General features: G+C 43.4%; 1 protein-coding gene across 7 annotated transcripts in view; it reads left to right on the top strand.

Annotated features, from left to right (window-relative positions):
- The window catches only part of DENND1A (DENN domain containing 1A), a 489,116-nt gene that overhangs the window by 271,848 nt on the left and 201,245 nt on the right, over positions 1-16,023 (top strand). For all 7 annotated transcript variants that reach the window (XM_045790973.2, XM_045790978.2, XM_045790976.2 and 4 more), the window contains one exon: positions 15,389-15,434. In XM_045790973.2, the coding sequence (XP_045646929.2) occupies positions 15,389-15,434 (46 nt within the window). The remainder of the gene's footprint in view (positions 1-15,388; positions 15,435-16,023) is intronic.

Consider the following 16,023-nt stretch of genomic DNA (forward strand, 5'->3'; position numbering starts at 1 on the left):
CAGCCCATTTTGCAGTCCTGTCACTGAAAGGGTTCACTGAAGTAGCCAGATTGTCCTGGGAGTATTCTACAGGACTTCTAATTTGAATGTGTTGGGCTCACTCTCATCCCAAGAAGCCATGTGTACAACCAAGATGTAGCACAGGGCCATCAGTGGCCCTCTCCAGTGCATAGCACTAGGTGAATCGGCTCATTTCTCTCTCAGTTATATATCTTTCTTATCAAGGTAGCTGTTTTTATCTGTGCCTTTCTCCCACTTCTTATGAAATTAAGGGACTGTTTCTCTGCTTAGACTTGTTGCTTCCTTTTGAGGTCCTAAACCAACTGTCTTGGTTTTTTCCATACTGCCATGTGTCTCAAAGGAGAGGACCATGTTTGCTATCCAGTAGTGTTTGTTGTTTGAATGAAAGACTGGGGGGCTGGGCGGAAGAGGACACTGACATTCAGACAGGAAGAAAGATATAGGGGAATGAGAGGGGGAAAGAGGACAAAGGTGGAGTAGGATAGTGAGAGGAATAGATGGGAAATGTAGAAAGGGGGCATAATGTTCCTAAGATAGACTCACACAGTCCCCTTAGCACATGGAAGCCTTCTGCCACCCCCCCCCAATGTAGAAGACTCTCATAGGCACCTACCGCCACCCAGACACGTGGCCCCCATACTCACACACACATACACACACACACACACACACACACACACACACACACACACACACTGACACAGGTCCCTTCCCTGCACACATGTCTCTGATCCCCCCACAGAGATCACCCCAGACATGTGCTGTAAGAGGAAAGAGTTCTCCCTGGAGGAGACTCACCTATGTGTCTTGATGCTGAGCTTCAGATGGCAGCACAAATGGGCTTCTGTGTGCAGGTATTGGTAGGACCTGGCAGAGGCATTGTATTTCCTCTGCCTCCCAAATAGTACAACTTTATTTTACTATTATTTCGAAAGCTTTGGTTGCTAAATTGCTAAATTGCTAAAAAGCCGGCTTAGAACTAGCAGCTTACATTCCTAGAACTGTGCAGAGAAAAAGTCTTTGTCAGTTACAGTGGTAACAGTAGCTGCCAGTGTTGAACATCTCCTATGCCCCAGTCTGTGATCTCACTTAATTCTTCTAGCAACCCTGCGAGGCGGGTATTATTAGCTCCATTTCACAGCTTGGGAAACCAAGGCCCCAAGAGGTTTAGTAACTTGTTCCAGTATAGATGCCATGTACTGTATGATTCCGTTTTTACAAAAACAAACATTTCATGTGTCTATGAAACACAAAAATGTGTGTGAAGATGTGTGTATACATATGTAGATGTATCTGTATGTATATATGTAGACACACACACAGGCAGAGATCTAAGAGGAAACACACCACGGTGTCAGCAGGGATTTGTGATGGGGAGGAGGGAGAGGAACTCGGTGTGATTTTTGTTTTGTGTTGTGTTATTCTGTTTCTACAATGAAAAGGTATGGTTTCTATACTTGAAAAGTTTCACTTTAAAAAAAAATCAGTATTTCTTCTAGCCAGTTGTTCTTTGCAGCCCTCCTTTCTTGTTTGCTTAAAGGATTTATTGGCTGTGTTGCTCTTTCCTGTGGAAGGTGATCCGAGATCCTCTTTCTAACTTCCTTTCTAATGCCAGCCCTCTTGTGAACTGTGTCACCAGCTTGGCTGAGAGTGATGATGCTGGCGGGTAGACTTAGAAGGGAAGACTTGACAATGAAGGCTACTAAGCCCTTGTCAACCCCAACTTCCACTCCAAAAAAATCAGAGCTAAGACTTGTATTTTTCAGAGCCTGAGTGGGTTTTGTGATTAGGCTCCGTCTTGGAGGTTCCTGTGTATATGATAGCAGTCCCTCTCCTGGTCTCTTGTTTTCACGAAAGAACTTTTTTGACATTTGACCAAAGGATGATTACAGGCCAGCAGGGATTGGTATCTGTTTATTAACTACGAGATATTAAGAACGTGGTAATAAAAGGCCCCAAGAGAAAAAACAGATCTTCCATTCAAGGCTTGATTTGATCACCTTTAGCCTGCTACCAACTGCTTTGGTCAGAAACTACAAATGTCATGAAATTTGAGTCAATGCTAATAACTTTATTCTATTGTGCTCGGTGACTTTCACCACTGTTGAGTTTAATCCTTGGTGGTAAGAGCCAGCAGGGATAACTAGCATTTTAAGTAAAGTGCTAGGAGCTTGAAACATGTAAATTTGAAGGAGGTTTGTTCCTCTGCAGATGATTTAAATGTTAAGTACGTCCCCATGCAGGGGATACACGAAATGGAATCTGAAAACTATTATCTCCTGTAGAAATGAACTCTCAATTTACTCACTGCACAGGAAGGGCAGATTCTAGTCATTTTCACTGCCAGCAGGTGCCCTTTCTATGCATAATAGACTTCGAAAGTGTAATTAACACATGAGGACCACTGCTGCCAGTTTTTCTTCAGGTACATGCTGCTAGGGGTTTTCAGGACAACAGTGTAGGCTGTGAGAGCTTTTTACATTGCACTTGAAGATGAGGTGTTCATTGACTTCTGGACAAAGACATGTTAAATGGGGCTGAGTCCAGATCCTGCTGTTGGTATCACAAGTCATGGTCCTTGGGCCCAGAGACGCCAAGAGCTATAATGCAGCCTTGGGTAGAACAGAGGCCAGTAGAGCAAAGCTCTGGGATGCGGTGAATAAATGGAAAGTATGATGCCGAAAACCCCACAATTATGTGGAAGACTCTAATTGCACATTCACAAATACAGCAACCAATTATCTGAGTTAACTTTAATTAGAGGTATAATCACAGATTTTAATTATCTGAATAAATCAGTTTAGTACAAATGGTCTGCCTTAAATATTTCCCAAATTAAAATTTTCAAATCCCTTCCCATTTTTGGAGAGAGTGGTAGAGAAAGTGCCTCGGCTTTGGATTCAGACAGACCTGGATTCAAATCTCAATTTCACCTCTTATTAGCTGTGTCACCATTAAAAATCTATTTTGTCTCTTTGCCTTGCAGTATCTTTTTCTGTAAAGTGGGTTTAATTTACCTACTTTGAAGAGTGGCTTTAGAATTAGAGATACTGGTCATCAGGTAGCACAGAGGGGCCATGTAGGAAATGGTGGTTGCTCTTATCATGGTTATTATAAACATGGGACATGGATTTTGGTTTCCAGAAGGTTTAACTCACATCAAGCATTCTTACTTCTGCTGCTCTGTGAGCTCAGGGGAAAACTTTATAATTCATCTTTTCTTTTTACCCCTCAGATTGTTTTTATTTTGATTTTTTTTTTTTATTTAACTTGAGTTATTGTATGGTTGTTTTCATTTGCAGCTGTGGCATAAGAATGAAAAGAAAAGAAACAAAAGCAGATGGCAGAGAAAACGAAAGGAGTAAGACATTTCCAGCCCTTATGAATATTTAAAAACATGTGTTGCTGGTTCCTTTCTACTTTAGATATGTACCATTTTCTTGACTTTGAAAGTGAAAATGAGAATGTTCCCTACCTTGGCTGACGGCAGCCCTGACCTTGGCCAGTGTTGGGAGGGCCTTCCTATTTCTGGGACAAAGGGATTAACTTGCTGCATTTCCCTTCATTGTAATAATCACCATCTATTGAGTAGTGTGTGTGTCACACTCTTTATAAACATTATTGCAGATCTTCAAATCAAGCCATAAATAATAATTCATAATTAGCTCCATTGTATGGATTAGGAAATCGAAGCTCAGGGAGGTTTAGTGACTTAAACCACTGTCACACAGCTAAGAAATGGTAGAGCCTGCACTTGAAATGTAAGGCCATCGGATATTACAGCTTTCCTTACTAATGTCCTCCAGAGTTTTAGAGAATAAGTTGTACCCATCACCAAGATTTTGTGAAAAAATTTTTCATGTAGGCTTCTTGGTGACTTGCTAATTATAGTCTTATGTTTTTCATTCAGAAAATATTTGTAGAGCACTTACTATGTACCGGGCACTATGATAATTAAATGTTGCTAATAAAAGGTCCCAGCAGAAACCATATGGTATTTCCCATGTAAATTCCTTTTTCTGCCTTACTCTTTCAGAAGTAGTCCTAAATAAGGACTACAAGTCAGCTCCCAAATTGAATTGTATATTTGGGTTATTCTGGACACTTGTTAACATGCCTTTGTGACAAAATATTTTCCAGAGCAGATCAGGGCAAGTTCATGTTGTCCCCCAGAGGCCAGCCAGATCAAGAGCCGAGTCAGTAGCTAACTCCTGGTGCTCTTGAGGACATGGTTGAACCAAAAATTATATTCTGTGTGAACAATTAAGGTTTGAATTTTGCAGGTGTCTTTGTAAAATGCATTGTATCTCCTGACTCTGGAAACCATTCTTCCACCAGAGTGGACATGCTCAGATTCTGTGTGAGAGATACTAGTTCTAGATTCTTTATCCATGCTGCCTGTTGGGTTCTGAATCAGTTCCCACATGCTGCATCATGTATTCCATGGAGAATTTTTAGCAAGCAGGCTGAAATGTGCCTGATCATGTGGTGAAGGGGCATCAGTCTGAACACAGCTATGAAGTGACTTCTGGATGACTGGAGCTGGGTCCAGTCCAATCTGTCTTTTCATCGATGCCATGAGATTTTGCATAGGGAAACAGTTGATGCTAAAATTAGTGAGATTGTTGATATTCTTAGTGACAGAAATAGAAATCAATGAAGTGTGGTGTGGTGGAAACAGAAAAACCTGGCTTTGGTTCTGGCTTCCCCATTTACTAGCTTTGAGGTCAATGAACCTCTCTGAGCCTCCTTTCTCTTCTGTCAGACATGAATAGTAATTACTACTGACACAAAACAGGTGTTCCATAAATAGTAGGTGCTATTTTTATAATTAATAACTACATATATATGTGTTTATAGTCTGTTAATGCAAATATATATAAATGACCCAGCAAAATCCAGTTGAAATACACAACACCCAGGTAAAATGGAAGTAGATTAGGTAGACGGGTGTGGCTAAAATTCTCCTGTATATACTGAAGTCTGGGCTATGTAGGTGTTGTTAAAGATTGGATTCCAAGTGAGCAAAAGCTGTCATTTCCATTTTGTAGCAAGTATTTATGAGTGCCTCCTATATCCCTGGCATTGGGCACAGGAAGGTAGGAGCTTATTTATAGATGGTTCTGGAACTGATAAAACACTCCTTCACAAGAGAATTCAGGTGTCCAAGCGAGAGTAGGAGGACAGTTTTTTTTCAGCTAAGAAGCAGCAAGGGACCAGGTCCAATGCTCGGGGTGGAACCACAGCGACAGGAGCTCCTTTGGGAGCAGTAGGAGAGGATAAGGACCAGGATTTCAGTTTCCAACAGAAAAAAGAGGGAAGTTGGGTCTGCAGTGGGCCTGATAGGCAGGAAGTGTATGATGTATGTTGGTTGAACAAAGGGAAATTCTAGATTTCCAGGTAAATCCCTCAATAAGATTTGGCTAAACATGACCCCGAGGTTTAAACAAAGAAGCTGAGTAGTAGACGAGTTAAGTTTCGGGTCCAAATCCTGGCTCTGGTCTCACTGAATACATGTCTTTGGGTGAATCACATCACCTCTCCCAGCCTCCCGTTTCCTCATCCAGAAGAGTGTAGCTAAAAATATGTTTTCCATGAAAAGCCTGGCAATCTAAAAACTTGTTTGGTGTTGACAGTCACTACATTTAAATGCCCTCCATTTCCTTCAGCAGCACCCAAGACTGAGAATGCCAAGAGCCTTTGAAGGAAGTTTTGGACAATTTATGACTAAACTGTCTTCCTGGTGGAAAAATGGCAGAGAGAAGAGACTGGGAGCTCTTTGCATTATCTGTGCTGTAGAGTCTATAGGAATCTATATTGATACTGTACATTCTATAGGTTCCAGTTTTCCATTTTTTTTTATTCAAATGTAATTCATATATTGCAACACTTAACGACCTTTTTAAAAGTGTACAATTCTGTGGGTTTTTTGTATATTCACCAGGTTGTGCAACCATCACCACTAATTCCAGATCCATTAGATTTTTAATACAATCTTTATTGTTAGTAAGGTAATTCATCCTTATTTAAAAATAGACATTTTTTAACCTTCCAAAAGCATATATAGCAGAAAGCAAATGTTCTGTGAAAATGAGTAGCCCGTGTAGGTGGTTGGTCCCTCCAAGGTGCCCCTGATGGCACAGATGCTAGGTGTGCAGTGAGACAGCTGTCGTCCAGCCTCAGCATCGCATGCCCACAGTGGTGCAGAGACTTGCAGGGTTAGAGAAGACACAGTGCCCCTCTGCCACGGGAATGGCCCTTCCCCGGTTGGGAATGGTGGTTGTCGGCTCACCGACCCGCCCTTTGGGGGCTCTCCTGGTGGCAGCTTACCCACCCTGTGGGCCCACCACCTCCTCTCCTGCTGCATCTACATCTGAGCATCGGAACCTGCCCTGCCGGTCCCTCCTTGCCAGGCCCAGTCCTGCTGTCTGACGGAGCAAGGGGCAGCGCAGCTCGCCTCCCTTGTCTCGTCTCTGACCAGCCTGCGTGGGGTATAGCTGGCCCTGACCTCTGCTTACACAACCAAGCCTTGGCCTGGCTTTCCATTTCTTGAGATACATTCAGTATGTAATTCCTCATTCCTCCCTGACCTGGAGCCTGTTGGACCCAATACTTAGAAAACCGTGGAATTTCTCCAGCACAGTATGGTGGTCTCTATGGCAAAAACATTCTAGATGCGCTCCTCGTCACCCATAGAGCAGGAGCCACAGACCATGTATTGCCATCATGCAGTTGACGGGCCTCGCCGCATGGTAGGACTTTTGGGGTAAGCATCCCTGCCTCTCAGTTGTTGGGCCAAGGGAGAGTTCATGAAGCCACCAGCACAGCGCTAGGCTCAGAGCGATCTCGCAACAAAATGGGTTTGTTCTTACCCTTAAACATTTGAAAGACTGAGAGGCTAGGCTAAGAAGTAATTAGATGCTCTGCACTTGGCATGTGACATATCTTAGTCCTAGAAAAACAAAAGAACTCCTTCCCTCTTTTGACATTTTTACATTTGCAGGGGTTTACTTTCTTTTGATTTATCCATAAATCTCTTTTTTTTTTCTCTCTCTCCCTCTCCTCATTTCTTTTACCCCTTATTCATTCCTGCATTTCTGTGAGAGTCTCCTGGGCGGCTTGTGGCTCACAACTCGAGACTTCCCTTTGCAGCTGGCTTTGGCCGTTATGGTTCTCATTGAACTCTCTGGGGCAATAGAGAGCCCTGTCTCCTGACCTTTTCTCTGTGATTAACTTCTCCTGCTACAGTGGTCTTAGCCACGGAGCCCTTCCTGATGTTTTCCAAGTATGTCTCCTTCCGGTAGACTGAGGAGGCACAAAAGGGCGGACCACTTAAGGCTTTGATGTTGACCTTTCCAGGTTTTCATCCAGGCCTTATCTTTGTAGCTCATGTGTTCATTTAGGTTGGGTTTGGGGGCTTGGGGCTCTGGAAGGCATCTCCCCCCAAGATCCAGGGTTACCCCAGGAAGCCACAGGGCCCACACTGAGAAGGGCACTGTCCCCTGTTCCCCCCCTCCCCCTTCACACTTCAGCTGTAGTGATAGACATGCGTTGCATTAGCAAACCATCTCCAGTGCCCGACCCCGTGTACTTCCCACTGGCCCACAGTTGCGAGCTCTATATGCTGGCTCTCGACGGCACACATGGAAGCTGGGCGATCTATGCCTCCTCCCCCAACTAGAATTGCTCTTGTCCTCTTATGGGTCCTCATCCCAGGCTATTGCTCATAAATCAGGGAGGGCTGGGTAGAAACCAGGCGCAAAGTTAAATACCTTTTCCCCTAAGAAAATTGTAAGTAACTCACGGCATTTGTACCCCTTCTGCTTTTCAAGCCGTATTTTCTGCCTCTCACCAGCTGTGACCTTTGTCGAGTCACTTAACCTGTTTGAGCCATAGATGCCTCTGTAAATTATGGAGCTCGGCCTTTCAAGACTGCTGCCACGATGGAATGAGGTCACCTCAGGTCCGCCCCACAGCACCTTGTATGTTTCCTTTGCTTCTGTTCACACACATACACTAAGACGCTTATTTCGCGTCTGCTGTTAGCTGTAAGCTCCGAACAGGCAGGGACCGGAATTGTTTTCTCTGTCCTGTATCCCCAGCCCAACGTGTTGCCTGACACACAGTCATATTTGCTGGTTGCCCCACCAGCATATGGAAGACACGGAGCACATAATAAATATACCGTAAGATGTTCGTTTTCTCATTCCCCTCCCCAGTTGCCTTTTTCAAATTCAGGCTCCTGAATAGTTTATTTCTCTATGGACACCATGAAGCCTGTTATAATCCTGTTTCCCTCTTTGGGTGTTGGCAGCTGGAGCGCTCAGAGCCAAATTTGTGGCCCTCCCAGAAGGTGTGCAAAAAAACCTCACAGCACACAACCGGGGCACCAATTCACCCCGGCTTGCGTTTTTTTCCCTTTGCCCCTATTTCTTTTCCTGCTTTTATTGCTGTATTAAATTGCTTTAAATCTTATTTAGAACAAAAAAATACCAATTCATTTAAGCTAGTAAGGCAAACAGTTTTCTATGAAGTATCAACTTGCTGTTTTCTTTTTCAGTTACAGTTGTCAAATAACTGGGTTTTTTTTTTTTCTTAAGTTAACATAATGGTTAAGAGAATATTAAGCAAGAGTAGTATAAGAGACTTTGAAGTAGAAGGATTTGAGCTCGAATCACCATTAACTGTGACCATGGGCAGGTTTCTGGGAATCCTTTTTTTAATCTATAAAATGGATGGTATAAATAGGATTATTTGGGGATTAAATGAGATAAGGTGGCTAAAGCCTGCTGCACGGCCCTTGGTGTCTGGTGCACACTCTGTGTAGCAGCTCCGCTGTCGCTGTTCTTCCGTGCTAGGCACGTGGTAGACTCTGCAAACAGGAAACCGTTCAGTTCTCCTGTGACTGACAATCTAGAATAACCGTGCAAATGAACATGTGCTTTATGCCAAATGGGCAACCCACACAAAAGCCTCTAAAAAGGGAAGTGTTCACAACCACTGGGGTTCCGTGAGAAGTGGTGCTCGGATGGGCAACAGAGATTCAATAGGACTTGAAGGAGGAGGGGTTGGGGCCCAGGGACACTGTCTGAGGAAGGGCTCAGAGACAAATTTAGGACAAGAGGATTCCTATGGCGAGGGGAGGCGGGGAGCTGGGTGCTTGGACATGATGTGACGGGGCCTGTGACTTGGCACAGCTGCTGGCCGGCCCTCAGAAAGCAGATTAGGGACGACCTCATCTCCTTTCCCTCCTCCTTCCGCCAGCTGGGCTTCTGGGAAACAGTCTGCTCGTTTTGGCTCAGCAGAATGGACTTGGGTTCTAGTCTGTTCTGCCATTGACGAGTTGTATGACCTGCATGACCTTCATTTCTTCATCTGTACAGTGCTGGTAGCAATAGTGCCTACCTCATGCTGTTGTCGTGAGGGTCCACTGAGAAAATGCCTGTTGAGCCCTTAGCCCAGGGCTGTCCCTTGTCCGGTGTGCAGTAGACAGTGGCTGCTGGGACCGACTCCCTGTGCACAGCAGCCAGGATATTGGCCTGTACGCCACCCATCTGGTCACCCTCGGTGAGACCAGAACCATGATTATGAGTGCTTTCTGACAAGATGTGCTGTGAGGTCTTTGTTGGTGCTCTTTCTCCCACCTCCTGTCCTTTAACCTCTACCCATGCCAAGCCTCCTTATTTCAGAGCAGAATCTGAAAGTGTAGGACAAGCTGTGTTTATACTTTTGTTTCTTTTCCCAAAAAAAGAAAGAAAAGCTCAAATGAAGAAGACTTCTTTCAGAGTTTCCTTTCCTTTAAAAGTAGTGAACTGAGGAAACTTAGGGGCTCCCCTTTGCCAGTCGGGATATGTGATTAAGGAGGTGTGTGCCTCTGAGAGGTGGAGTGGGTCCTGCAATGTGTGAACTGTAATGCTGACTGTGCATTTTTATGGGGGAAAGAAAAGCAACACAGTGGACCTTCCAAGTCCCTGGGCAGCTCTTAGCTAATTCCTTTCTGGGGTCAAAGAGGTGTTGCTCACCTGGGGGTGGGGGCCCTCCCACCTCTCCGCAGGTCCTCCCCCGCTCCTCCCCCTTTGTCCTGGGAAGCTGTGTTTTATGTATTTGAGCAGCCTGTGTTCTTTTATTTCACCTGACTCTTTTCCAATTAGTAGCCACTCACCTCAGGGGAACATAATTAAGAGGGCTCTAGTTGTCTGGGGAAAGGAATTAAACAAATTGTGAATGTGCAGTAATAATGAACGGGGCTGCAAGACCATTAATAAGTCTGCGGGAGCCACATTCATGAGGGGAATGAGCTCGTGTGTAGAACTTACCTGTAAGAAAGTTCTCTACGTCGCGGGCCTGAGTTCGTAGGAGGAGTGGGTGAGTAGCCCCCTTGGTGTACCAGCATGTCTTTTGGCTTAAGTACCGAGCGTGTGCCATGGGCACAGCCTTCTGACAGCCCTGGGTTTGAATTACAGCGTCCCTATTTACTAGCTGTGTGACCTTGGGCAAGTTACTTCACCTTTCTGAGCCTGTTTCCTAGTCTGAAAATGTGGATAATAGCCCTACCTTGCAGAGTTGTCTTGAGAATTATGTGTAAATAACGTATAAAAGCAGCTGGGTTATAGTAGCTCGATAAATATTATAATGCTTCTTTCCCCTTAATAGGATTCAAATTAAACATACCTTTCAGGTAAAGGTCATTATGTTGTCACTACCTTGACAACAGCAACAGACCCTCTTTCCTTCACAGGGAGGAAGGAAGGAAGAACAGTTTTTACTCTTCCAGAATATAACTGATGAAGTCAGATAGTGCAATAATTCCCCGAGAACAAGGGCCTAATAGGGATATGCTCTATTCTGCTCCTCAGAGATGCACAGTGGCATCCCATAGTTGCTGTCGGCCACAGGGCAGTTGTGACACAGTTGTCGTGGCCCGCCTATATATGAACTTGGTCATAGCTGTTAATATGACCACCGCTTTAATTATGTGCACTATTGGTGCCACACGTGTCCAATTGCCATTTAAAATGTCTCCAAAAGCTCACTGCGAATCAGCATTGAAATGTAAAGTCACTGTGAATGCTGAAAGGCCCCCAGAGCAGAGAAGCATGGTGTTCGTTTGCTATTAGTTAAACAGATATTTGCGTTGCTGTGTACTTGAGAAGCAACAAACAGGTTCTTTGGGGGACCTAATAAAGGACAGTAGCGTCTAGAGGAAGTTGGATTATGTCTTGTTACTGAGATACCCTTGGAAAAATACGCACATTGATGACTGAATCACAAAATGATGCAGAGTGATCGAACTCCGAATGTTGAAGGAGTGTTTTAGGAATAGTTTAAACAAACGTATTTTGCTGTATTTTCCTTTTAAGGTATGCTCAAGAGTGATAAGTGGTTTTTAAATTTTGTCATTCTAAGTGGTGAGGAAGTAACAAATTACAGTTTACTTGTGGACTTTACATTCTTGGTGGTATATAAAACCAAGAGTAAAGTTGCCTTCCAAAGAAAGTGTTAAGCAACCTACTGAACTCAGCGAGTAGAACAGTGACAAAAGTGTGCTTGGTGTCAGCGGCCCACGTGGCGGACGGTGCATAGCAAGCCCCTCACACTCATAATGGAGTCTCGACTATCCTCACCAGGGCTTTGCCAGGTGTCCTTCCGAACCAGGGCAGGAATAAGAAACCATCCTTTGGGTGCTAAGAGAATGCGTCCAGTGGGACCAGCCATGTCAGGGCCTTGGAGGGAACTCATCTGGACATGGTGAGTTACTGAGCCTACCGTGTGCTGTTCCTGTAACAGGCACTTCGTGGGTTATCTCCAACCCTTGCAACAGTCCTGAAAGATTTCCAGTGGGACAGGTCCTGCCCTTTTAGAAAGCACCTTGCCAAAAAATAACTAAAGATGTAGAAGGGAGGGAGGAAGGGAGGGAGGGAGGAAGGAAGAAAGGAAAGGAAAGGAAAGGAAAGGAAAGGAAAGGAAAGGAAAGGAAAGGAAAGGAAAGGAAAGAAAAACCCAAAAGAACAACAACCCAGCCCTCTTGATTTAGTAATTCCATGATTGGGAATTCATGCCCATGAAGTTGTTCATTTTCATTATTGCATGACTTACAGTGAAAAGTTAGAAGCGACTTAATGTCTAACTCTGGAAATAGGGTGCAATAAATTAAGGCACATCCATACCTGCTGGAATATTGCACAGTCTTTAATCACAAAAATTGTAGTCTAATATGAGAGATGCTAATGTGGCCAATGAGCAAACAGTAAAATATGTATGCAGTATCTAATTTCAAAGATACAAATATGTTTGTTAACGTGGGCCAATATTGGATGAGAAAAGTGTGAAAATAAAAGTAGCGTTAAGGTGATGTGATCCCCCCTCCTGCAAATTTCTCTTTACAACAAAGAGCCAAAGAAAAGAGGTTTCCAGAGAAAACAAGTCAGTAGCTGCAATAACTATTGAGGTTTACTGAGAATAGAAATTTTCAGAACACACCTAGAATTACCCAGTTACATATTTGCTACATTGAGATGTAAAGGAGACTCTGGGTTTCCTTTTTTCCCCCATTTTCCTCTCCCCACTTGGAATTTGTAATTAGTGTCTTTGCAGAGCAAAAATGCAGTCAATTCAGGGAGGTATTTGAGGCTTTGTAAGCAAATGATGACAGTGTAAAAGGTATTTGTCTAAATTTGCATTTATACAAAACATGGAGCTGCTGTGATTTCAGAGTAAATGTGCTTTCAATATTTTCTAAATACAGAGCTGTTGCAGCCCTAACAATACTTGGCTACGAAATTGCACTTCTGTGATAGGCCATAATTACTCTTTGGGAAATTATTGGGCTTTAAAAAAATGCCTACCTAATGATACCTGAAGGGTGAGGCCCACTTTGTCCCATTTTGCATCTGTAGTCACTTCTGCAAGACTCCTTTTCCTCTCTTTTCAGAGTATCATTGATTTTTATTGCAGGACAAAAGGCATGGCATTAAAACCTACATATTTAAAATTCTAGAAAACATTTCTTTTTCAGGTAAGAGCCTTTAGTTATACAGAGACTTTTGCAGTATTTATTTTCACCTTTTTCTCACAGTTGTTTGAATGGTCTTTTTCTGTACATTAACTCATTTGCTGGAATTTCAGTTCTGAAATTCTAATTAAAACATAGCGCCCTTTGTCATTTGCATGATTAAACGTAGGAGCTGGAAAAGTTGATAAGATTTGGTTAAATATTATGGATTGGAGTTTTTCTCCCTTCGATGTGTTAGGCTGTGCTTCTGGACAAATTAATAAGTGGCCATTTTTCTGGAATTCTGCACTCTTCCTGCTTCCTTTCATTACATTAGGCAAGGTTCCACTAGATGAGACATTTGCAGTCTTAAGACTTCCTGCCAGGGTTCAGACTTTGTATTTTTGACATTGAAGCTGTCGTGTTCCTGAAGCTACTTAATTAGAAACACATTCATTTCAGTGTACACTGGAAAAAGCTTGGACAGAAGAGCCCAGCACACTGGGAAGTTTGCGCATTCGTGTAGCTGGCAGCTAAACTAATGGTTTACAGTTTAAGCAAAAAAAATATCAGAGGGCATTTCCTTGCCCCTAGAAGCGAAGAGAAGCTGAATGTGCACAGCAGATACCTTTTTTAAAAAGGGAGAGAGGAAGAAGAAGAAAGCAAAGACAAGACAACTCCACTTTCACTGCAGTTGTGTGTATAATTCTTTCTTTGGCTATTATCAAATACAAAAGTCTTCTAGAAGAATAGTTCCCAAACTGTGCTGCTAATATTCAAGTGTGTTTTACAGGCTCCCAAGATATATCACTGCTGAGCTCTGTAGTAAGGAGGACATTTTATATTCTGGGGAAGGATTTTTGCTTGAAGAATTTTATTTGTTGAATGGTGATGAGGGAATTGTGCCCTCTCTTATTTTTAAATGTTTGAGCAATTTTAAAATGCACATTTGATGTTTAAAAAACCTTCATTCCCTATCCAGTGCTTTCAGGATAAAGCCTAAACTCCTTAGTATTCAAGTGAAAGCACATCTCTGCGTTCTCCCTTCTTACCTCTCTGGTTTCCCCAACCCTGTTCCCAAGAAAAGCCACCTTTGTAGATCCACTCGCAGTCTCCTGGCTGCCCCAGAGGAAAGGTGCCTGGTCACCTTGATCAGAGCCAGGTATCTCTGCTCTAGGCTCACAAAATACTCTTGCACCTTTCATAGGATGTGTTACATATTGGAGAGACATGGGGAAAAGCTGCCCATTCGATCTCTTCCTCCTGCTTCTTGACCTCTCTGTCCTACCGTCCCCAAGAAACACACTGATGGGAGGTGAGCCCAGGGATTTTAGGTTCAGTGTTATGAAGTCAGCGTGGCCCAGAAGAAGAAACCCCAGAGTCCTCCCAGGTTGGTTGTTTCCTTTGTTTTATGGCATTAGAGAAGGGACTTAAGCTCTTTGGGGCTATTCTCTCCTCTGTAAAATGGGGATAATGCCTGCCTTGTGCCATTGTTGTGTGGATTAGGAAAGATGAATTTGAAGTTCCCCGTATAATGCTTAGCCCATTTATTATTGGTAAGTAGCATCATAAATGATAATTTGTGTAAACACGTTTGCGCGTGCGCGCGCGCTCTCTCTCTCCCTCCCCCTCCCCTGAAACCAAAGGAAATCAGTCCATAATGCCCAGGTTTTAAGAGCTTTGGAGTTGGGTTCTCTGCTCCTGCTCAGTCACTGACTTAGGGAACCAATTCCTCCCTGTGAATGAAGCAGTTGAAAGGAGCTTTGTGAATTGTGGTGTCATTGGATGGCATGTGTGCGGTTGGCGGGGGAAAGCTTGCTCAAAGTTCCCCGTGTGCTTAGGTCAGTCAGAATGGATGGTTAGATCACATCTCTGGATGGCAGAAGGAAACAGCAAATAAAAAGAAAAATCATTCTTCGCTGAAACACATCATGCCTTCCACTCAACCTTGTTAACTGCTTTTTCTGTTGTAATTGTGGCGATAATAGTTTCCATTTGTGCCAGAAACTATACTAATCACTTGATGTGTGTTCTCTCTCGTTCTGATCACGAGCTGCCAGTTTGATTCCAGTATCCCATTTTAAAGATAAGGCAACTGAGGCTGTGTAGTCACAGAGCTGCTACTGAGGGATTAACGCCAAGGTCGGTGCTCTTCCCTCCACCCAAGCTGCTTCTCATGCTGCCCACATTTTGAAATTCTTCAGAAGTTTCTAGGCTTGGGAACAAAATGTCACATTAGGATTTTTGTTGTGAAAGGAAATGTAACTGTGCATACGTTTATTAAAACAGTTTTTCTCCAAATAGTGAACCATCTGTAATTTTCTGTCGGAAGCAACAGACATTAAAGCAGCTGTGTGTCTCTGTTTCTCTTCACAGTGCTCCCATGCCCTACCTCATAGGAATCCATTTAAGTTTAATGGAGGTAAGTTGGCGCCTTTCCTCCCCAGATCTCTCTACTTGCGGCTTTGTTTTGCTCTGTGGCAGTGGAAAAGACACAGTCTCTGGATTCACAGCTCTGCACATGGGAGCATGTCGAAGCAACACTTCACGCACAGCCCCCTCCCAGGTGCACAGAGCTGAGCATTCAGCGGAGACCCTTTCCACTGGGCTCTGGTTTCCAGTGTTTTTCCACTTTGCTTGGAGATTGTCAATTTTCATGGGTGAGGGAGTGAGGTTCAAAGAGGCAGGAGGAAGGGGTTCTTCAAGGGTTCGAACGAGGGAAGGGAACTTGCTTGCTTTTCAAAATGATATTTATTCTAAATCACTATAACAGTATTACGTTTTTCGTTGTAGAGAATGTGGTATAAGGAAGTATAAAGAAGAAAGTTAAAATTATCCCCAGTACCATTATTCCAGATTGAACTACTGTTAGCATTTCATTATTCTTCCTCCTAGTCTATATTCTATGAATATATGTTTTGTATGAATGTGCATAACTGATGTGTGTGTGTATATAATTTTACGTCTGTTTCACTTAACATTATGGCATGGGATTTCTACACGTTTTTAAT

The sequence above is a fragment of the Ursus americanus genome, chromosome 18 (genome assembly GCF_024610735.1).
Source record: "Ursus americanus isolate L20-20 chromosome 18, mUrsAme1.1.p, whole genome shotgun sequence".
Lineage (NCBI taxonomy): Eukaryota > Metazoa > Chordata > Mammalia > Carnivora > Ursidae > Ursus > Ursus americanus.